The 23,238-nt window shown below is 48.8% G+C and overlaps 3 protein-coding genes across 9 annotated transcripts in view; 1 reads left to right on the forward strand and 2 right to left on the reverse strand.

The window, feature by feature from the left end:
- Window positions 1-17,525, reverse strand: part of NUMA1 (nuclear mitotic apparatus protein 1) — a 90,960-nt gene extending 73,435 nt beyond the window's left edge. The window contains exon 1 of one of the 2 annotated variants that reach the window (XM_049713866.1): window positions 17,402-17,525. The gene's annotated coding sequence lies outside the window, so the exon portion shown is untranslated. Of the gene's footprint in view, window positions 1-2,204; window positions 3,268-17,401 lie in introns of those variants that run through there. The other variant, XM_049713865.1, reaches the window with a different exon arrangement.
- Window positions 120-15,696, forward strand: LRRC51 (leucine rich repeat containing 51). 6 transcript variants are annotated; one of them, XM_033405547.2, is made up of 6 exons: window positions 120-279; window positions 8,622-8,704; window positions 9,320-9,457; window positions 13,877-14,082; window positions 15,003-15,151; window positions 15,432-15,653. In XM_033405547.2, the coding sequence occupies exons 3-6, from the start codon at window positions 9,376-9,378 to the stop codon at window positions 15,571-15,573; spliced, it is 579 nt and encodes a 192-aa protein (XP_033261438.1). In that variant the 5' UTR covers window positions 120-279; window positions 8,622-8,704; window positions 9,320-9,375; the 3' UTR covers window positions 15,574-15,653. The 6 variants fall into 6 exon arrangements, with proteins under 6 accessions (XP_033261438.1, XP_012392139.1, NP_001268937.1 ...); XM_012536685.3 differs by having other exon boundaries at window positions 8,642-8,704; NM_001282008.1 differs by having other exon boundaries at window positions 164-403; window positions 15,432-15,696.
- On the reverse strand, window positions 16,425-23,199 carry LAMTOR1 (late endosomal/lysosomal adaptor, MAPK and MTOR activator 1). Its single transcript, XM_004279741.3, has 5 exons — window positions 23,044-23,199; window positions 18,201-18,346; window positions 17,872-17,949; window positions 17,402-17,528; window positions 16,425-17,056 (listed from the first exon to the last, which is right to left on the reverse strand). The coding sequence occupies exons 1-5, from the start codon at window positions 23,083-23,085 to the stop codon at window positions 16,964-16,966; spliced, it is 486 nt and encodes a 161-aa protein (XP_004279789.1). The 5' UTR covers window positions 23,086-23,199; the 3' UTR covers window positions 16,425-16,963.
- Between the last annotated feature and the right edge of the window lie 39 nt (window positions 23,200-23,238).

Consider the following 23,238-nt stretch of genomic DNA (forward strand, 5'->3'; position numbering starts at 1 on the left):
TGCGTTGGTCGCGGGCTCGCGCCAGCGCCGTAAGCACACAATTAGTTTAAACTATGGCCCCGCCCCCTCGCGCCGCCCTTCAATTGGCCCCTGTCGGCTGGCGTCGCACGCAAGAGCACGCTGGAGGACCCGGGAAAAGGAAGTGTGAGGGCCACTGGAAAGGGAGAAAGGGTGTCACAACTTCCGGACCCCGGCCCTCGGCTTGAGGGCGAAGGCAAGTACAAATCGCTGCACTGCCCGCGGCCTTGGAACCCAGCCCCTGACGGACTACAGCTCCCGGTAGGCATCGCGGCAGCGCCTACGGCGCTCAGCTGGGACGTGGTGACATAGGTAGTTACCATAGAGTTGCTCTGAGTAACCCTGAGATAGTGGGACGCAGAGGCTGGAGGGGAAGCAACTGCGGGTGAGTTGGGCGGGAAAACAGGAAACCTGCTCTAGGGGACAAGAACTCTATGGAGAGGGGAGGGGCACCCAGAAAGACTAAGATCTTCCTTTCTCGGGGGCCTGAGACCTCCCCGCCTTACCCCTTATCCCTTTTCGCAGTGAACAAGACACAAACCCATATGGGATAGACGGGCGCGGGGAGGGAAGGGAAGGCTGAGACACATACCCAGACAGATTTGGGGGTGCTTAAGAACCTCCCCCATCACAAAGATGGGACCCCCTAATACTACTGTCTCAAATCCCTGACACATCTTGGGAGATCTGAAACGCCTTCAGACATGGGGTTGGTTTTCCTCTGGTCGACTGAGACCCTCTTCAAGACATGGGAGTAAGATTAGAATAAATCACAGTCCCTAATTCTGGATTTGTAGGAAACTTTCTGGGGCTTGAACTGCCCCTTTCCTTCCAAGCAGGAAGACCCCAGGGTAGAGCCTCCTTTTCAGAGAGTCAGCAGGATCTTCCCACACATACTTATTAGGGGTCCTGTCCTTAAATTACCTCTTCTCCCTACACCTCCTCTGTGGTCTGCTTCTCCAAGTTCTGCAGTCAGAGCTTCACTCCTTTTACAGTCTTCATGACAGATCTGTTACAACTTACCCAGTGTCTTCACATCCAGTCTTTCTTTTGAGCTTGGTGAGTCCAAGGATATTTATCCCCATTTCACAGATTGGAAAACTGAAACCTAGAGAGGAGCAGTGACTTGCTGGAGGCCACACACCAAGTCAGTGACAGCTAGGACTAGACCCCTGTTTGCCAACTTCCAGCCAAGTCTCTAGCTTGAGCCTACAGCCTCTCTAGCTTAAGGACTTGTTCAAAGTAGTAAGATAAACTGCCCCAGGGAAAAGAAATTTGTATCGCCTACATTGAGTTATTTACATTTCAGCCTGAATGGGTTTCAGATCCTTTCTTGAAAGTTTAAATGGGGAAAGAGAACTAGAGAGACTAAAGACAATGGGAATCATACAGATTTAACTAAACAAGAAGTAAACAGTCTTGCTAACACAGCACCCATGTCTGATGCTGCCATGATTAGTTAGCTTCTGGCTGGCTCCTAGCTGGCCCTGATTGGTCCACTTACTGTCTTAAAGCTCCGCCATGCTTGGTCCTAGGCCCACTTCCCACCTCACTCTAAGATTCTCTTCTTGGATATTCTCATCCACAACTTCATTTACCACCTATATGCAGATGTACGGGAGTGTGTATCTCCAACTCCACCCAACCCTCATCTCCAAGCTCCAGATCTATATAACCAATTGCATCTTCAACATCTCCTTCAGGATATCTCAAAAACATCCAAACTCAACATGTTTGCAGCTGAACTCATAATCCCTATGTACTCCAAGCCTGAATTTCTTCCAGTGTTCTCACCTCTGTCCACCATTACAGAAGTCAAAACAACAAGCATTATCTTTAATACCTCTTTCATTTCCCATCCATCATAAAATCCTGTCAGCTTTACTCCTAGTATCTTTTCTCTGGTCGTAGCTACCATCACATCCTTCCTGCCTTCCCTCCGAGCCATTTTGCATACTGCAACCAGAGTAATCCTTCAAAATGCAAATCTGATATTGTTCACTTTCCCCACAATACCCCCAATTAAAAATATACCTTGGGATTCCTATTGCTTAGCATCAAGGAACATCTCAGCTTGGCTCCTACCCACCTCTCCAGCCTCCAGTCTAACCATACATTTCCCTCCCACTCTCCCTCCAGTTATATGGCCTTCTTTAAGGTCTTCAAAATTTCAAGTAACCACTTACCATAGAGCCTTCGCACATGCTGTTATTTCTTCCTGGAATGTTCATCTTTTCCCTCTGCCATAGTTAATTTGTACGTATCCTTCATATTTCTCTCGATCACTATTTTTTTTTTTTTTGGCCGAGCCGCGTGTCATGTGGGATCTTAGTTCCCCCACCAAGGATGAACCCGCACGCCCCTGCATTGGAAGCACAGAGTCTTAACCACTGGACCGCCAGGGAGGTCCCTCTCAATCACTTCTTTAGGACTATCTCCCCTGACTGCCTAGAGCAGCTCAGATCCCTCAATTATAGCAACGTCATGTCCCTCTCCTTTATAGTGTTATTCACTGTTGCAATGTTTAACATATTGTTAAGTACCTACTACTTGCCTCCACTGTCAGGATGCAACCATGAGAAAAACATGGCTTCTGCCCTGGTGGAGTTTATGTACACACAGATAGTAAGGAGATAATACTAGTGTTACGAGTGCTACCAAGGGTAAATATAGGGTGTTATGGGAGTCCAGAAGAGAAGTCGCACATCCAGACTTGGGCATGAGGGTAGGCTCCTCAGAAAAAAGGGAAACCGGAGCTGAGTCATTAAAAATTAGCAAGGCAAAAAGAAGAAACTGTACTCCAAGCAGAGAAAGCTGGATGTGCAGAAGCCCAGAGGCAGGTGCAGGGAACTTACTCCGAGTAGTTGCATTTGGCTGGCCTGCAGAATTGGAGGTGAGGATAAGAGATGGGAGTAGAGAGATGGGCAGGAACCAGTTTGAATTTGGGGCCTACCTTTGGCACCTAGAAATATAACTTCCCAGAATACATTAGATTATGTGGAAGACTTTTCATGACGGTCTTTGGTTTTTCTTCCACCTGTAGCCCATAAATAGAAACCCTCACTAGGCCAGGCTGTTGAATCTCCTATCAGATCTCTTCATCTCAATATTCCTCACAGCTTCCTGGGCCATAATGTTGCTACTTACCTGAGAGAGAGAAGAGACAGGCTATCAACAAATCAAATTCCAATTGTTAGCAATTTCCAAAAACTAAAAACAAATTTCCATCATCAACTTGGGATTGGTTAAATGAAGTTAAATGAAGTAAAGTTTTTTTTTTTTTGGTACGCGGGCCTCTCACTGTTGTGGCCTCTCCCATTACGGAGCCTGTTCCGGACGCGCAGGCTCAGCGGCCATGGCTCACGGGCCCAGCCTCTCTGCGGCATGTGGGATCTTCCCGGACCGGGGCACGAACCCGTGTCCCCTGCATCGGCAGGCGGACTCTCAACCACTGTGCCACCAGGGAAGCCCAGTAAAGTTTTTTTTTTATATATAATTTTATTTATTTAATTTTATTTTTGGCTGCGTTGGTTCTTCATTGCTACACGCGGGCTTTTTCTAGTTGCAGCGAGTGGGGGCTACTCTTTGTTGTGGTGCGCGGGCTTCTCTTTGCAGTGGCTTCTCTGGTAGCGGAGCATGGGCTCCAGGCGCACGGGCTCAGTAGTTGTGGCACATGGGCTTATTTGCTGCACGGCATGTGGGATCTTCCCGGACCAGGGCTCGAACCCTTGTCCCCTGCATTGGCAGGCAGACTCTCAACCACTGAGCCACCAGGGAAGCCCTGCGTTGGGTCTTCGTTGCTGCGCGCAGGCTTTCTCTAGTTGCGGCGAGCGGGGGCTACTCTTCATTGGGGTGGGCAGGCTTCTCATTGTGGTGGCTTCTCTTGTTGCGGAGCACGGGCTCTAGGTGCGTGGGCTTCAGTAGTTGTGGTTCACGGGCTCTAGAGCGCAGGCTCAGTAGTTGTGGCTCGTGGGCTCTAGAGCACAGGCTCAGTAGTTGTGGCGCACAGGCATATTTGCTCCACGGCATGTGGGACCTTCCCAGACCAGGGCTCGAACCTGTGTCTCCTGCATTGGCAGGCGGATTCTTTTTTCTTCTGACTCCCAGGCCTTATTTTTTTTAAAATAGATCTTTATTGGAGTATAATTGCTTCACAATACTGTGTTAGATTCTGTTGCACAACAAAGCGAATCAGCCATATGCATACACGTCCCCATATCCCCTCCCTCTTGAGCCTCCCTCCCATCCTCCCTATCCCACCCCTCTAGGTTATCACAAAGCACTAAAGCTATTTCCCTGTGCTATGCTGCTGCTTCCCACCAGCCAACTATTTTACATCCGGTAGTGTATATATGTCAATGCTACTCTCACTTCGCCCCAGCTTCCCCCTCCCACTACAAGTCCTCTAGTCCATTCTCTCTGTTCCTGCCCTGCAACTAGGTTCATCAGTACCACTTATTTTTTTTTAGATTCCATATATATGTGTTAGCATACGGTATTGGTTTTTCTCTTTCTTACTTCACTCTGTATGATAGACTCTAGGTCCATCCACCTCACTACAAATAACTCAATTTCGTTTCTTTTTATGGCTGAGTAATACTCCATTGTATATATGTGCCACAGGCAGGCGGATTCTTAACCACTGCATCACCGGGGGAGCCCAAGTAAAGTTAAAGTAGGGTACACACAAATTCTATGGAACACTCTGCAGCTATTAAAAAGGGTAAGAGAGTCTACAACAATTTGAAAAGAAAAAAGTGGCTTTACAAAGGAACAGAAAGTATGTGTTTATTTTAAAATATACATAAGTTTGTTATATATGTCTTCTAGGAGGTTATATTCCCAAACTGTAAATCATGAGCGTTCTTGGAGAGTGAGATGGAGAGCCACGCTTTTCGTTTTCACTTGATGTATCTCTCTATGTTGTTTGACTTTATTCAGCTATCACGTTAACTTTTAAAATTAAAAAAGAAAAACAGTAGGGCTTCCCTGGCGGTGCAGTGGTTGAGAGTCCGCCTGCCGATGCAGGTGACACGGGTTCGTGCCCCCGTCCGGGAAGAACCCACATGCCGTGGAGCGGCTGGGCCCGTGAGCCATGGCCGCTGAGCCTGCGCGTCCCGAGCCTGTGCTCCGCAACGGGAGAGGCCACAACAGTGAGAGGCCCACGTACCGCAAAAAAAAAAAAGAAAGAAAAACAGTAAATGATATTTCCAGTCGGGAGAAGAAAAACTCCAAAACAGAGCAGGTATGCCCCTAACCCTGTCATTCATCAATTCAGTCAACGTAGACAAATGAGGAAGGCGCTAGGGTCTGACTAGCTCCTGGTGATGAGGCTGAACAGCAGCTGGGAAAGACTGACTCCAAAAACATAGCCACTGGAGCGAGTAAGGCAACCTCAAGGCTCGTCAGTTCTCCCCAGCAGTCAGGTTCACTATGTGACACCTTGAAGATATCATTCATTTATTCCTTCATTTCTTTCATTTCTCCATTTATCCATCAAGGCTTTAGTGAATACCCAGGCTTGGTGCAGGGTAATGGTGGGAAGAGAGAAAGAAGTCTGACTTCTTTCCCTGTCCTCAAGCTTACAGGGAGGGAACAGGAAGTAGGTTATAAAGAAATGAGTACAGAGAGTACAACTGGTTCAATTTATTGAACACCTGCTACAGGACATTACAACAGCTCTCAAGACAGGGTTTGTCTCCATTTTACAGATAAGGAAACAGGCTGTGATGAAATTTTATTCAAAGTACAGTGGGGGCATATATCAATTAGTTATTGTTGTATAACAAACCATCCAAAAACATGGTGGCTTAAAACAATGAACACTTATTATTGCTTCCAAGCCTCCGAGTCAGCCATGTGTTTCTTCTGGTCTTGGCAGGGCTCATTCATGTGTTTGCAGTCACATGTGGGTTGGGTGACTCTCGTGATCTTGCCTTCGGGTAGGCTGGCTATAGGCTAGTCTAGGATGGCCTCACCTGGGATCACTGGCTTTCTTTTTCACGTATCTCACCTACACGTTTCTCATATCCCTCCAGCAGGCTAACCATGTTCTCTTGGCACTGGCAAAGAGCACAGGGCAAGTCCTCTCTTTAAGCTTCTATTTGCTTCATGTTTACCAACATCCTGTTGGCCAAAGCAAGTCGCATGGCTGAACCCAGCATCAGAGTGGATGGAACTACAAAGAGGGCAAAAGAGATGGATACAGGGGAGACCATGATAGAGTTCATCAAGGGAATCAATCTGATACAGGGCACAATGATCAATTTTATCTGGAAAGAAAGTCTTCATCAAAGAGGGTATGCTAGAGCTGAGTACTGAAACATGAGAGTATTCACTAAGTAGGCAGCTGTTTCTTAGAACTGGATGCAGGCTGGTTTGCCACAATCAATAGCAACCCAGCAGGATTTCCTGTGCTCTTTACAGACAGGGTTCTATTATTTGTATCTTGGCTTCATTCCTTCTGGTCAAGCATAGGGCAGCAGGCGCTGAACAAATGTTTGAAGAATTGAATTAAATATCTTACTGTGAATGAGGTGTGGACTGAAATAGCTGAACCTCGGAGCCAATTGTTAGAAAGTGCAGCTTAGCATCAACACCCCCAAAACAGAAATCCTTGTATTTGGCAGTTTCTCATTCATTCCTCCCACAAACATTTCCTGAGTGCCTGCTGTAAGCCAGGTTCTGTGTTAGATGATGAATAAGACACAACACTAGCTCACAGCCTGGGCTGGTGTTTAAATGGAGAAGACTAATAACCCTTTCCAACGGGCAAATTTGTCGAACTACTTGGGGTCCATTTTATCTTTAATAAATAAATAAATTTATTTATGTATTTATTTATGGCTGCATTGGGTCTTCGTTGCTGCACTCGGGCTTTCTTTAGTTGCATCAAGCAGGGGCTACTCTTTGTTGCAGTGCACGGGCTTCTCATTGTGGAGGCTTCTCTTGTCGCGGAGCACAGGCTCTAGGCGCGCAGGCTTCAGTAGTTGTGGCACATAGGCTCAGTAGTTGTGGCTTGTGGGCTCTAGAGTGCAGGCTCAGTAGTTGTGGCACATGGGCTTAGTTGCTCCGCGGCATGGGGGATCTTCCCGGACTAGGGCTCAAACCCGTGTCCCCTGCATCAGCAGGCAGATTCTTAACCACTGCGCCACCAGGGAAGCCCCAGGGCTCTATTTTTAATACTAACTCATCCAGAAAAATGCTTCAGGAGCTGGTGCTACACAAAATCAGAAGTCCTTTGGAACTGCACTGAGGTTCTCTGATGGTCAAGATTAATGGTAAAAATCCGCCCTTAAATGTTTTAAGCTAAAATCCATGTCCTGTAGTGCTGAACTCTGGGGTCCCAACTTGAGAAAAGTATCCAGTCTTGCTCAGAGGCATCAAACTTCTTGTGGGTTCTCAAGTGGGACGCGTCTAGGTGAGAAGCAAGCCAGCTTCCTCTATTTCTACAAAAGAATAATGTGTTCTTTGTTGTGTCTGTAGATTTGATATCCAAAGATTCAGGTCTCCCCAATCAACAACCCATGCCCATCAGGCCAGTCTCACACTTGACAGAGAATTCATCTGTGAAGTGACTCAAGCCATCACTTACCCAAAGCTCAGTTGAGACTGCTGCTTTTTGAGAGGAAGACATTCACTTTCCATTCCTCTAAACCTGTTAAACTCTATCCTTCATATGTTAAGTCACCAAAAAAGGAATTTACCTAGACTGTGTTAAGCTTAAGCTGAATTATAAGCTCTCAGGTCCATGGTTTTTTAAGAGGAATTCCATTTTAAGAACATTTGTGAATTTCATAGTCTCTGGATACAAATTGTTTCTTTGAATTGAATGATGAGAACCACATATACTAAGGTTTCCACTTTTGCTTTAGTTGCCAGGAATTTCAGGGATAAATAGAGGCATAGTTTCCTAATTCCCTGGTTCATCTCTCTCTCTTCCTTTATTCTGGCTTCTAATCTTTCTCTTCCATGTTTTCATTTTCTATATCTGTACTGTCCAGTATGGTAGCCTCTAGTCACAAGTGGCTATTAAGCACTTGACAGGTAGCTTGTCCCAGTTGGGATGTGCTGTAAGTGTAAAGTATCTCAAATTTTAATATCAATTATATGTTGAATGATATTTTAGATATATTAGGTTAAATAAAATATATTATTAAACATAACCTCACCTGTTTCTTTTGACTTTTCTACTAGAAAATTTTAAATTACATATGTGGAAAAAATATATACACATGGCTTGCATTTGTGATGTTCATTATATTTGTTGGACAGCTCTGTTCTACAAATCATCCTGTTTTATGAGTGTGTTATTACCATAAAATACCTCAAATCCTTTTGGAAAGCAAGTAAAGTAGTAAATGCAAAGGAGGTGACAGTAGTGGATGAAGTGAGAAGGGGAGGTTGACTGGGACATGTATTTGTCAGTCTATTTGTCTTTTGTTTGTGTCAGCTCTCCTCTTCACAGGTGAGTGGTGTTCTCATGGCTCTGCCCAGTCGAAAAATTCTCAGCTTTATTTGAGCTAATAAATTGGAAAGGATCTGATAAGACAATTCACACCACATTGTAAATGACTGATAACACTGTGTTCACCCCTCTCAAGGGGTATTTCCATTTTAACAGGGAACAATCCCTGAACCCAAAGGAATGAATCCCTAATGGTGGAGTTTCAGGCATCAGTGACAGGTGAGTGAGAGTGAGGCAGACTCTGGTCTTATATGTATGTATGTTTATATATGTATGACTACATTCAGGACGTAGCTGAAAGTAGGGTCTTCCGATGAAAAGATAATGGGGCCGACAGACAAGGTGAGCAGAGAAGGTAGCAAATCCCCATATGGGTCAGACTGCAAAGGGCTGTCAGACACCAGATCCAGTGCAGGCCCTCAGGGGTTTGTTAAGCAATAGAATAGCCCAGTTGATGTCACCAGAGGGTAGCTATAAAGACAGCCTTCATGGCAACTACTATGGAGTAGCAGAAAAGGACTCAGAGTAGGATTCAGAAGACTAGGATTGTAGTCCACAGCTGACTCACTGGCTTAACTTTGGGTAAGTGCTTTCACCCTGGGGCCTCAGTTTCTTTGGAAAGTAGAAATGGGTATTATAACTATCAATGAACTCTAAGGGATGTGAAGGTGCTCAGAGAAGTAGGAAGTGCCCTACAAATGCAAGGAATCATGATTGTTATCTTAAAGTAGAAATGCAGCCATGCAAACCTGGAGTAGTGGAGGGTATATAGCAGGCGTGGAGAGCTATGAGGAAACCTGAGGGCCAAACACCAGTCCTTCTCTGTCCTCCCAGGCTGAACCCGGATTCCCAGGGCCCATGCTTCCACCTGACAAATGATGGCTTGAGTTATGAACAAACAGGACTATACGAACACTTCGGTGCAAGAGCCCCCTGTGGACTACTCCTTCCGAAACATCCACGTGACCCAAGGTCAGCCCCCAGAGCACAGCATTCCACTCACCATGGCAGCAGGATGGGTGTGGTCCCTAGGGAGAAGCCAGTCTTCTACTTAAAAGCCTGAAGAGATTCTTTGCATAAGCATATGGGATATTTGTTGCTGCTATTTTGGGGAGAGTAGTGGGTAGGAAGGTGGGAGTGGAAGAGTTTGGCCTTTTAAAAAATTACCAGCAAATCTGAAAGGACCCAGGGGGCTTTCAGGGTAACTGATGATCTTCAAAAGAAGCCAGGCTACAGCAAGACAGTCAGGTGGAAGAAAACAGGAGAGCCAGTCTATCAGCCAATAGTATATTCTCCACTTTTTACCTGGAGAGAAGAGACTAATGAAAGGAAAACACAGGCTGCTACAGAGTCCAGCCAACAGGCAGAACCCACTCTGAGGACACAAGCCTGTTCTGATCACTGGTAAAACATGTAAGGTCTTGTTATTAACAAACTGGCATGTTTCCAGCCTAAATATTTATTGACAAATTTTATATTCATTTCAGTCATATCCAAATTTATTCCATTATCACCCACACTTATTACAGGTCCCAGCACTGCGCACGCTCATTCCTGTTTTATCATTCAGTGTGTGTGTAAATGGGCAGCTAGTACCTTTCAGGAGGGGACAGAGGGAGGCTCTCATCAAGATCATATTCTCAAGAGAATGTGCTTCTTCCCAGGGAAGTTCTGCTGTCTTTGTTATCTGCTCTCATAAACACATCAGTACGTCTGCCTTCACAGAACACAGGTTGGCATCAACATAACCTAGAGCCATTATCTGGCTTTGGTTGACTCTCTTAGGCAAGCAGCGGCCACCTTTAAGTTCAGGAAGCACATGAATAGTTATCAAGGGTACTGGATACTACTTGGGTTTGGGTTTAGGGTACTTACTACTTGGGTTGCCGTCAGCTACAACAGTAACTCCCATTTGTTCTCTCATAGCACACACCCACTTGCCGTGATCCTCCTTTATTATGCACAGCGTCACTTCTGATTGATGTAGTCCATGTTTCACAGGGTTTTAGCTGCAATAATGGCTATGTACAAGATAGCTGAGGTGACAGAGGAAGGAGAGAAGTATGGCTCCTACCTACCCTGAGAATTCCTAGATCTGAGTGGGGAGTGTGGCTTAGCCCTCTATGGTGTCCTCAGAAGGAGGGGAGAGACAAGTTACTATGACCAAGGATAACTGCACAGCACAAAACATAATCTGCACAGATGCCCTGTCTTTCATTTAACAGTTAAATCTTGAGCACCCACTATTATTAAGCCTTCTATATATGTGTGTTTAGGTCTGTACACGTATGCCAGGCATATGCTCCTTGCTGAGTGGGGAAGGGAGAAGGAGAGGCACATCTAAGCCCCAAAAGGCCAGTCCCCTCAGGTTCCCCAGGGCATTTGGCACACTTACTTAAAATTGGGGTTAGAGGACAGGGTAGAGTTTTGGGGTACCTGGTACACTATTTCCTGAATTAATCAATATATGGATCATAGAATCTGAAATGGCAGTGACTTTAGAAGGCATCCAGTCTACTACCTCCAACCCATAGTGCTCTAACTGCTCACAAACCCAGTTAAGGGAGTCCCATACCACACACCTACCAGCCCTTCCATTACAGGGTGAGGAATGACACAAGAAAGTTCTTCACATCAAACACGTGTTCTCTGTGGACACGTGGGAAAAGCTGCATGGCAACCCTTCATAGATATGAAGACAGAATTATGTCTTCCCCAGATCTTCCTGGGGCTAGACAACCCCTAGTTCTCTGAGTGTTGATATCTGTGGTCCAATTTCCAGACCCGCCTTGGCCTACTCTGAACAGGGCAGCTTTGACAGATCCTCAGGCAATGCAGTGCTCTGATGGAGTCTGCGGAGAGCAGCCTGGACACCCCCCTCCACCCATGATAACAGCAATCCCAGGCAGCCTCAAGTTCTAGGCAATGCCATCCCCAGTGGCTCCCCCTGAGCTGGGGATCAGCCCATGCTTGCTGGCATTCCCCAAGCTGCTGCCTCACCAGACTGGAGGCTAGTCCGTAGGTGGGCTTATTTTGATCTTAACTTTTACTCATCTCTCTTTTCATTTCAGGGTTTGCAGTCAGGCGATGTGAGGCTGGGGGTCAGGATTAGGGTTTATTCACGAGCTGGGGTACTCCGCTTCATGACCCTCCTGCCACCTCCCCCCCACCCTCAGGCCCCAACTGTGGGTCCACTCACTCCCGGACCAAGACAGAGAGCCACCTGGTGGATGCTGCCTGACCTGCAGCTGAGGAGAAAAAGTTCAAGCTGGGTGGGGGGGGAAGAGAAGTGTGTCTAGTAAGAGCTGAGGAGAGGGTGAAGACAAGTGGACCAGTTCAGAAAGTACTACTTCCTTTCTGAGAGGCAGCTTTAGACAAGTAACTAAAGGCATAGAGGCAACAGGAAGCATCTAGTCACCTCAGCCAGAGCTGGTGTATGGTTCTGACTCTGCCACTGAGACTGTGAGCCTCCTGGTTCTCCCTGCCCTGGTTCTTAACTTCTTTAATGGATGCCCCTCCCCCCACCCTCGTTCTGCTTGAAGAATCTTATCTATTTCTCTAACTTGTATACACTCTATGCTAATGATTCTCAAGTCTATGTCTCCTTCATATCCAACTGCTTACTCGGCTTCTCCTCTTTCTAGTACTATAGGAACCTCAGATATGCCAAGGCCAAGCCTGAACTCATCACCTTCCCAACTTTTCTTTTTTCTTTTTTTTTTGATTGATTTATTTATTTTTCTGGCTGCGTGGGGTCTTAGTTGTGGCACGCGGGATCTTCATTGCAGCATGTGGGATCTTTTCGTTGCGGCACACGCGGCTCTTTGCTGCAGCGTGTGGGCTCCTCTCTAGTTGTGGCGTGTGGGTTTTTCCTCTCTTTAGTTGTGGTGTGCGGGCTCTGTAGTTTGCGGCACGCGGGTTCTCTAGTTGAGACACGCAGGCTCAGTAGTTGTGGTGCGCAGGCTTAGTTGCCCTGCGGCATGTGGGATCTTAGTTCCCCGACCAGGGATCAAATGCACGTCCCCTGCACTGGAAGGCAGATTCTTTACCACTGGACCACCAGGGAAGTCCCTCTTCTCCTTTTCTTAATCCTGTATCAGTTCATAGGACTGGCATCTCACCAGTCATCAAGAACATTGGGCAATACCCTTGAATTTTTTTTTTTTTTTAACCGCGCCACACAGCATGTGGGATCTTAGTTCCCAGACCAGGAATTGAACCTGCATCCCCTGTGTTGGAAGTGCAGAGTCTTAACCACTGGACCGCCAGGGAAGTCCCAACACCCTTGAATATTATTCTACCCTTGCATCTAGTCAACCATCAAGTCATGCTGTTTGTATGTCCCTCATCCTTGCTTAAATGACTGAAAGAGCCAAATTGGTCTTCCAGTCCCACCCACTCCCTACAATCCATGCTCCACACTAAACCTTCAGTGATCTTTCTGAATTGAGAGAGCTGTATCATCTCCTTTGCTTTCAACCCTACAGTGGCTTCCCATCTTCTACAGGATAAAGTCTAAGATGCTCAGTCTGGTTTTCAAGGCTCCGTGTCTCCTTTTCCCTCCTTGCCCCCTTGTGTAGTACGTGTGTGTGTGCCCATGCTATTCCATACCTCTGTAACTTTGCTCATGCTCTTCTCACCCTTTCCACCCTTCTTTGCCTGGTTAACGTCTCCTAACCCACTGAGATATCCAGCTCAGGCTTCACCTTCCCTGGGAAACTTCCCTAAGCTCCCAAACTGGGTTAGGAGACCCTTTTCCGTGCTTCCACAATTTAAATAGCATTTATTATAGTATATTCACCATTTGTTTTCATCTTTCCCATCTGAGCTCCTCCAAGGCATAAACATCTGCTTCACCCCTGCTCTATTATTCATACAGAGCTTATCTCTCATTTTGTTCACCATTGTATATCCAGTATCTGGCACACAGCATACTCAATACTAATGGAAGAGGGAGAGGACATCAAGAGTGTGTGACACTGAAGTGAATTCCATAGGCTCTACCAGTGGATGATTCTGGATTTTGTGCTTCAGCATCTTGGCTCAAGTCCAACACCTCTGCTTCTTGGTTTCCTCATCTATAAAATCCGCCTCCCTCCAACTCCCACACAGGGGTGGTATACAGAGGACCCAATGATACAATAGACCTGAGAGGAGCACGTGACCCAAACCAAGAGTTTGGGATGTGAAGTCTTTGACCCTTAATCCAAGCTCACTCTGACTGCTGGGGCCTGGGGAGCAGTGCATACAGTCGCACTGGACACAAGCATGGGATTCTGGCCCTGCCAGCTCCTCTAGCTACAAATTCTCCCAGTTCTGTTCCTTTGCCACCCCCCACCCCGAGCCAGAAAAGCAAAGATGACATACCCAAAGTTCACTCTGTCCCCACAGATCTGTTAAACGAGAAGCCACGGACAGGGCTACGACCACTAAGGCACGCAAAGTCAGGGAAGTCTATATCTCAGTCCCTGTGGCTGAACAACAACGTCCTCAATGACCTCAGAGACTTCAACCATGTGGTTTCACAGCTTCTGGAGCATCCAGAGAACCTGGCCTGGATTGACCTGTCCTTCAACGACCTGACTTCCATTGACCCTGTGAGTCCAGAGGGTGGACCTGAAGCCACCTTGTCCAGTCCCCAGCCTCTCCACCTCCCGCATATTATCAAGGAAGTAGTGAGGCAGCATGGTGCCCTGCAAAGCACATGGCTATGGGCTCAAATAGATATAGGTTCAAATACTAGATCTGCCTCAGACTGTGACCTTGGGCAAGCTCCTAACCTTTCAAAACCTCAGCCTTGCTGTCTGAAAAATGGGGATAATATGCCAGCATTATAAACATTTTGTGAGGATTAAATGAGAACAAATGAAAAGCAACCGGCACATAGCAAGCCTTCACATAGGAGGCTGAAGTAAAATCGTAGCTTATTATTGGGCACCCACTGTGCTTTGTGCCAAGTTCTTTTGCAGAGGTAGGTACTAAAAGTACAGCAGTTACTTTCCATGAACTCAGGCTAAATTTTAAGAAACAAACAAAACTGGCCCCTTTTCATCCAGGATCTGTGCTAGAGGGGAAAGGAGTTAGAGTATGACTTGTAAACTGTTCCCCAGGTGCACTGATCTCAATTTAACTACTATTTTAAAAGCTCTTATGTACCTAGCATGATGCTGTCCCCTGTCCCCTGTTGTGATAGAATCTTAGAACACCAAAGCTGGAATGGTCTTCAGTGAAGGGACAGCTAAGGCTCAAGGAGAAGCAGGAGAGCCCAGGCACCTGGCAAGTCAGTGGCAGTGATAGGACCCAGGCCCATACCTTCTGCCCCTCGGATCACAGTGCTCTGTCAGTGTGGTGCCCCTGTACCCCTTCAAAGGCAAATAAAAGTAGGTTGGAATCAATCTAGTATGGCTCTGGGGGTGACAAATCATTCCCCAAACTCTTCCTTCTCTGCCCACAAGTCAGTCCTGAGCACAGATACACGGCTCTGTCCAGTCTAGCTTCCGGTTTCCTTCCCCAACAGGTCCTGACAACTTTCTTCAACTTGAGTGTGCTCTATCTCCATGGCAACAGCATCCAGCGCCTTGGAGAGGTGAACAAGCTGGCTGTCCTCCCTCGGCTCCGCAGCCTGACACTCCATGGGAACCCCATAGAGGAAGAGAAGGGGTATAGGTAAGTGCCCTGCCTGGAGGTGGGCTCCGCTGGGCTCCCATGAGGGAAAGGAGGAGCGTTAGGGTTAGAAACCTAACACCATCCTTCTGCTATGCTTGGACCAGGGAAGGGAGTAGAGGGCTTTAGGCATTTCTTGATGTCAGTCAGGATAAATTCAGTCTCCCCCACACTCTACTCAAGTCCCTCCATTCCTTGCAGTCAGAGGAGATAGGAGCGACTGGTGGAGGGGGAAAGGGGTTCTAGAAGGGGGCCTGACCCCCAGCCCAAGTCTTCCCCACAGGCAATACGTGCTGTGCACTCTGCCCCGTATCACCACGTTCGACTTCAGTGGGGTCACCAAGGCAGACCGTTCAACAGCTGAAGTGTGGAAACGCATGAACATCAAACCCCAGAAGGTCTGGATCAAGCACAATGCACTGTGAGGTTCCAGGGACCCCAGCAGTCCTGAAGGCCTGGGGATGCTCAGCTTGGTTTGACAATAAATGATTTGAGCTGTTCAGCAGAAGTCTCTTATACCATGTAAAGATGCCCCCCAACTCAGGCAAGCGCCTGTAGCTCTGGTCTTACTTCACTGGAACAAGGAGGAAGTGGAAGGAGAGGCCTGCTGGCTTGGGACGCAGGAGACCTGGGCTGATTGCATGGCCTTGGGAAACTTATCTAACCTGTCTGGGCCCCTTTTCACTCTTTAGGTCAGATATCCTGAGGTTAGAGTTGCTTCGCAGAGCACCAAGGTTCTGTGGAGATGCCTCAGAGGCTTCCATGACAGGAGGCCAATAAGATGGGCTGTGACCTCTGAACCCCTCACTTCAATCAATCAGATGAGAGTAGTTCCACTGTCGTGTTTACGTATCACGATTCTACTTAAGATTTCACTTGATAAAAAGAATCTTCTGCTTGAAACTATGTGTCTGCTGACTCTGTACCAGGTGCTGTTGGTCTCCCTGCATACATCCACTCCCTCACCAGGCTTCTTGGTAATTCCACTGAGCCTGAGGCAATACCCACAACAGTGAGAGCTGCCTCAGATTCAAGTTCAGCTTTGACAGTGTTCCCATCACTGGAGGAGGGACAAGCTGAGTCTTATCATATCTGAGGTTAGTGCAGGCCAAGTCTCAGCTAAGACCTGGGAACCCTGAAGCCTTATCTCCTTGATTCCTTTTAGTGCCCCTAGAAGATGCCCCCTCCCCATCCTCCACCTCGCTGCTCACAGACTTGAGTAGCCAGAAGTAAGTAGTAGTGGGGTGGGCAGGACAGAGGGGCTGGAACCAGCACACAGATGGATACACTTCCTTTATCGAGGGTGACAAACCAAACCAAAACAAAAAAAACCAAACATGTAAAAACCCAGGGTGCTAGAAATACAAACTCAATTCATTCAAATTCAAGCTCATCCAGACCCTGGTCACAAGCCCTCGTGAGGTGCATGTGAGCACCAAGTCAGGGAGAGGGGGACAGAAGTGAGGCCAAGAAAGGGTAGGCAGGGGGTCCTAAGAGGCCCCCTAGTGATCACCCTCACACCGGCACCTGCACCTTCCCAGTGACAGTGAAGACCTACCAGGCCCTGTCCCTGTGACCCCCACCCCACCCGTGGCCAGGGCTTTGAAGACCAGTCCCAAATGGTTCTACCCTCCCCTGTTCCATCCTCACTTGCTCAGGCTTCTCGCCTCACTCTTCTCCTCCTCCTCCACTTTCTTCTGTGATTAGTAGCAGGTTAGGATACTGTATAAGCCACAGTGAGGCTGGGGGCCAGGGGAGGCAGGGTGGAGACGGAGTGAAGAGAGGAGAAGAAGAGCTGTCCAGGGACCCCTCTCTTCATGGAATCCCAAACTGTACAACCAGCTCCTCTTTTGCGTCCACACGGATCTGAGAAAGTGCACTGTAGGCATAAGCAGCTATCCTGGAGACCTGGGACAGAGGGACCGGGAGAGAGGAACAGAGAGACAGGTGAGAAGGGAGATCCGGAAGCAGGCGGAGGGGATGGGTGGCCAGAGAGGGAATGATGGGGGACAGGGAGCCAAAGAGAAAGGCAGGGATGGGAAAGACAGAAGGGAAGAACAAAGGGTAGCAAAAGAATGAAGGTTTAAGAGAGGGGATGGGGAGAAGAAGAAAAGTAAGAGTGAGGTGGGAGTGAGCAGGGCCCACAGGCTACCAGGCTCCCTAACTCCACTTCCCTACCTCCTCTGAGGTGGAGGGGCGAACCCTGTGCCTCGCTGCCACCCAGCGGCAGGGGCGGGGCGAGGGGTGGCTCACCTGCTGCAAGTCGGCGAACGGGACAGGCTCGCTGGCCAGCACTTGGTGAGGCTGGCTGGTGAGGGACGGCAGCGGCGGCAGCTTCTTCCAATGGGTCAGGCTGCTGCTCAGCACAGCCAGGCGGGTGCTGGCCGAGGGGGAGGAGGGGGGACAGGCAGTCAGGCCACAGTCGGCCCAGCCAGCCCAGGCAAGCTTCACTTCCTCAGACCAGAGAAGTAGGTGACAGGAGCCTCAGCTCACCACAAACCCACTCCAGGCCGACCTCCTTTAGTCTCCATACCCTTGAGTGTCATGGGGCAAACTGGCTCAACAGGACCATCTACTGAGGCACCCAAGTGACTTGGGGCCACCCCCCAGGCCACACCCAAAGGAGAAGCCCGGACTGGGGCCCAGGCTCCAAAGCTGGATCAGAGGGAGGGGAAGGGAGGGGCCCAAGCAGCCTGAGGGATCCCAGCCGGCCAGAGGCTCACCTGTACTGCCTCGCCCGGTCCATGTACTCGTGCTGCTCCATGCCCTGGGAGTCTGCAGCAGACACGTCGATGATGTTGCTTTGGGGAGAAGAGGCAGAGAGGACATAACAGGTGCTTCCGAGATGGACAAACAAGACTCACTGCCAGGTGCCAACTCCAGGGCTATCTGACACCAGTGTCCCTGCCTGCCTACGGGAGCAGGGCTGGGCCCAGAGGCACCTCTTCCCACTGATCTTATCCCATCCCCCACGTCCTGGGCCTGGCTCTCCATCCCAGTCTTTAATATGGATGAAGGAGGTCTGCCCCAGGCCCGGTCCTGTGATGCCCACCTGGCTGTCTTGGCGAGGATGGAGGAGAGCAGTGCCTGCTCATCGGTGCGAGCGGAAGGCAGGCTGTGATAGTTGGGCTCGGCTCCATTGAGGGCTTTGGTGGGTGGGCTGCTAGGGTCCAGCAGCAGCTTCCGCTCCTCTCGGTCCTAGGAGAGGCCATGGGGGTAGACATCAGCCCTGAGGCCCTTAGTCCAACCCACCTTTATTAGGCTCTCTTCTCAGCCCAGCTCTGACCTTTAAGCACCAAAAATATTTTTATTAGGAATATCCCAAGTGCCCAACTGTACGGAATGTCGGCTCTAAGACTCAGATCCTGCCTGCCCTTGGAAGCTAAGCTAAGCTAAGCTGGTGGTCTAGGATGAATTAAAGTGGAACCAAGCAGTCTTAGAGGCCCTGAAAAGACGGGCAGAGGCACAAAGCAGGTATTTAGTAACAGTCCTGCAGCTTCAGAAAATGATCCAGGGCTTCCCTGGTGGTGCAGTGGTTAAGAATCTACCTGCTAATGCAGAGGACACGGGTTCGAGCCCTGGTCCGGGAAGATCCCACATGCCGCGGAGCAACTAAGCTGGTGCACCACAACTACTGAGCCTGCGCTCTAGAGCCTGTGAGCCACAACTACTGAGCCCCCGTGCCACAACTACTGAATCCCGCATGCCTAGAGCCTGTGCTCTGCAACAAGAGAAGCCACTGCAATGAGAAGCCCGCACACAGCAACGAAGACCCAACACAGCCAAAAATAAATAAATAAATAAATAAATTTTAAAAAAAAGAAAAAAGAAAAAAGAAAATGGTCCAGCCCCCAGCAGAGAAAGGATATTGGAGACTGGAAGACAGAGGAGGTGGAAAATACCAAAACGGAAAATACCAAAACAGTGGGGTGTAGAGGAGAAACTAATACAAGTCAGGGGCCCAAGAATGGCCCTCCTAATCCCCCAGACCAGATCCTCCCCAGCAAGGCTGTCTGCTCCCAGGATGGAGAGGCCCTGTGAGGCCAGACAAGGCCCTAGGCCCCAAGGAAAAGCAAGTCCAACCTCTCAATGGCCATTCCTCATATTATCTCAGGACAGGAGTTCCAGCTGCAAACTCTGGGCCCCACAGTCCGAGTGTCCCTTCTTTTTCTTTTCTCTTTTTTTAAATAAATTTATTTATTTTATCTTTGGCTGCGTTGGAGCTTCATTGCTGCGCATGGGCTTTCTCTAGTTGTGGCGAGTGGGGGCTACTCTTCGTTGTATTGCATGGGCTTCTCATTACCATGGCTTCTCCTGTTACCGAGAATGGGCTCTAGGCGCGTGGGCTCTAGAGTGCAGGCTCAGTAGTTGTAGCACACGGGCTTAGTTGCTCTGCGGCATGTGGGATCTTCCCAGACCAGGGCTCAAGCCCGTGTCCCCTGCATTGCCAGGCGGATTCTTAACCACTGCGCCACCAGGGAAGCCCTTTTTTTAAAAAATTATTTATTTATTTGGCTGCACTGGGTCTTAGTTGCAGCGTGCAGGATCTTTAGCTGCGGCATGTGGGAATCTAGTTCCCTAACCAGGGATCGAACTTGGGCCCCATGCATTTGGAGCATGGAGCCTTAGCCAATGGACCACCAGGGAAATTCCCAAGTGTCCCTTCTTTTATTTTTTTAATTTTTTAAACATTTATTTATTTATTTTGGCTGCACCAAGTCTCACTTGCGGCATGCGGACTCCTTAGTTGTGGCATGCAAACTCTTAGTTGCGGCGTGCATGCGGGATCTAGCTCCCTGACCAGGGGTCGAACCCAGACCCCCTGCATTGGAAGTGCAGAGTCGTACCCACTGGACCACTAGGGAAGTCCCCAAGTGTCCCTTCTTGAGGGCAGGTCCCTTCTACTCTCAGGTGATCACTCTCCTCTCTTCCGATGCTCTTTGTGTGGGACTCCCAGAACCAAACTTGGTGCTCCCGGTGTATCCTTACCTGAAAAGTTGGAGTCGTTCCCTCCCTTGCCAAGCCACCACACCTCTGTGAATGTGGTTTCATTAGTTTCAGCAGCCCTGTTTCTGCTAGCCTATGCTAATCACCACAAGCCCCAGAACTGACCTGGGACCAAACCAAGTCTCCCTGGTCCTGTATAATTCTATGTGTTATTCCTCCTCGTTTTAGCCCCTTGTTCTTATCTACTGCAATCTTTCTGAATACAACCCTGCCTTAAGCCCATCAGCTGCAAATCCCTGCTGGCTTTGTGTCAGCTGCAAACTGGATAAGTGGATATGCTGGGTATCTATCCAAAGCATAAAGAACAAGGGTACCCAGGACAAAACCAGAGACAAGGGTGCATCCTGGCTAAAGCGGACTCACCAGCCCTCAGTGCCAGACCACTGGACTCCTTAGTGTTCCGTTTCAGGCCTATCTCAGTTCCTACCAGACTTTCACACTTGCAGGCTCCCAGCTCCCCTGCCCACAACTCCACAACTCTCCTTACAGAGGACACTTCCTCCTACCCTGCTTGCCCTGCCCTAGGCAGGGCCAGCCTTTTGACATTACTCTTCTGTCTCAAGCCTAGGTTGCCCATGTCCCCAGTTCCCAAGAGCATGAGACAGAAGCTATGGGCTTCTGCCTCATCAGCTCCCAACTCCTAGACACCCCGACCCCCTAAAACACAAGCTAAGTACTAAAAACAAGATGTTTGCCAAAGATTAAACTATCTCTAAGGAAAGCCAGCTCCATAATGAAGCCGGAGTTTGCTGCTTCTTATATGTCCATCTTTTCCCCAGCCCCAATTCAGACAGATCCTCCTGCAGGACAAGGGGTTCTCCAAGAACAAGGTTGTTTTCCTGAGACCTAGACTCCTGGAAGAGGCCATGCTACCACAATTAGAGTGGACAAATAACATCACCCCATCCCCAAAAGGGTGACTGGAGCATGGGGGAGGTTTTCACACCAACGTTTGTCCTGGAGTCAACGTCAACCTGGGAGTCAGAGCTTCACTGCCTACTGTAGCACAGACATGTATGTGGCCTATCACTAGCCACCTGGTCTGTGGGCACAGCTAGAAGACACAAGTCTGCCCAACGGATAAAGACATGACTTGTCATCAAAATACCTTGCCTGTGGCACTTCTCAGCTCTGTAACCTTGGCTAAATCACTTAGCCTCTCTGAAGTTTTTCTTCACATTTAAATAGACATAACTGGTACCTATATGACAGATGTTTTGGCAAGAATCAAGTGGGATAACTGTAAAAGGTCTTTGAAAACTGTAACGTTATACATTTCTCTTTATTATTATAACAAAGGGTCCAATATGAGAGTGTGAGAGGGGCCTGCCCAAGACCCGAAAGAGGGGACAGTGAATGGTTTTGGCTTGTAGACCAGGTAGTAAGCAGACCTTCTCCACGTGAGGCCTCAGATCACCCAGGACTGATCAAGCACCATCTCTGGGGGTTAAAAACAGAAATGAAAGCCCATCAAGGGGAAGGTGGAGATTCAAGAAAACCGCAATTCCAGCTAGAAGCTGGTATCCTTTCTCATAAAGAGTTAACCCTTGACTCATTCCCTGCAAGAGTCCATATTATGGTTTAAGGGACAATTTCCCATTAAACCATAGCTTTCCCAGTAGGCAGGGATATTGCCTCCTATTTCTAACAGGCTGGAGTGAAGTGTGAAGTACTGGCTGTATGGCATGCCTAACATAAGTCACAGACATATGTATATGTTCACTGGGCATTTGGAGGCTTAATGAGGCCCAGGGGCCACCCATCCCTCTCATACAAGTGACATTTTCCCCAGCTTAAGTCCTTGACCCAAAATAGATTAACATGAGTCACTGGGGAAAGACCTACTTCCCATTTACCAGTGATATAATCCGTTTCTGTGACCATCTACTCCACTGGACTGTGAGCTACTTGCTGAAACCTTTCTACAGTTTTTGTCTCTATATGTGTTGAAATATACAATCCAGGCTTAGAGGTAACCAAAAAGGCAAGTGGCCAACAACTTGAGACTTCATCCTTGAAAAGGTCTTCCCCTCCTCAAAGGAGGTCAGGCAGGCAGGGCAAGGATTTAAGTGTGGCAGGAAGTTAGAATACACCAAGGGGAAGAGACAGAATTTAAAACTGTACAGGCCTTCCCAGCCTAATCCTTTCTGCAAAAGGATCAGATCTACAGCCAAATTCCCAGGACAAACACCCTTCTAGCTAGAGGAACCCTGAGGCCCCAGGTAGGGACTGCACTGAGGCAGGCCAAACTGAGCTCCCCAGCCCACCTCTCTTTTCCCCCCAATCTAGCCAAAGCTAAACCCGATTTGTTGCTTTCCAACTTCCCACAGGTCCTGATGTCCTCACTGTGTCTATTAAAACCTTCACTGATCAACTCAAATGACACCAACTTCCATAGGCCTTCTCCGACCCCAGATCAGCAGTGACCTTCCTTCTTCAACCCCAGGGATTCAGAGTATACACAGATTCCTGATTCATATCGGGACACTCTAACTCAGAGCCTCAGCTTACCCACCTTTACAATGGATTCACAAAGCCCGCTAATACAAAACACAGAGAAGGAAGCTGGGAAGAAAGTGCTTCCCCGAGACCTAGGCTGAGGATCCTTGAAATTGTAAAGGTCTGAAGGTAGGGAAAGATGGAAGGCGCGCGAGCGAGCGGGACACGCGGCTGCCTGCACATCCCAACACAGGGGCTGTGCAGAAAGAAATGAGGCTTTAAAAGGGGTAGCAGCCCGGCCCGGCGTCTCCTCTGTAATCTGTCCTCTCCGGGCCCCCGTACTCAGTGAGCCCTGAAGTCCTGCTGACCCTCTTCTGCAGCCTTTTCTCTGGGCCCCATGCCCCAGGATCTCTGCCCTCACTCCCGAGCCCCGCCCGCGGCGGCCGCACCTGGTCCGAGTCCTCGTTCTCGCTGCTGTAGCAGCACCCCATGGCGGGGGTCGGGCCGGGCGCTCAGGCCGCGCCGAGGAGGGACGGCGTCCGTCAGGAGCCCTTCCGGTCACATGACCCGCGCCTGCATCCAGCAAGTAACCACCTCCCCCGCGCCTACCCCTTCCCAGAGGAGCTTAGCCGCCGCGGCTGCCG

Source organism: Orcinus orca, chromosome 8 (assembly GCF_937001465.1).
Source record: "Orcinus orca chromosome 8, mOrcOrc1.1, whole genome shotgun sequence".
Lineage (NCBI taxonomy): Eukaryota > Metazoa > Chordata > Mammalia > Artiodactyla > Delphinidae > Orcinus > Orcinus orca.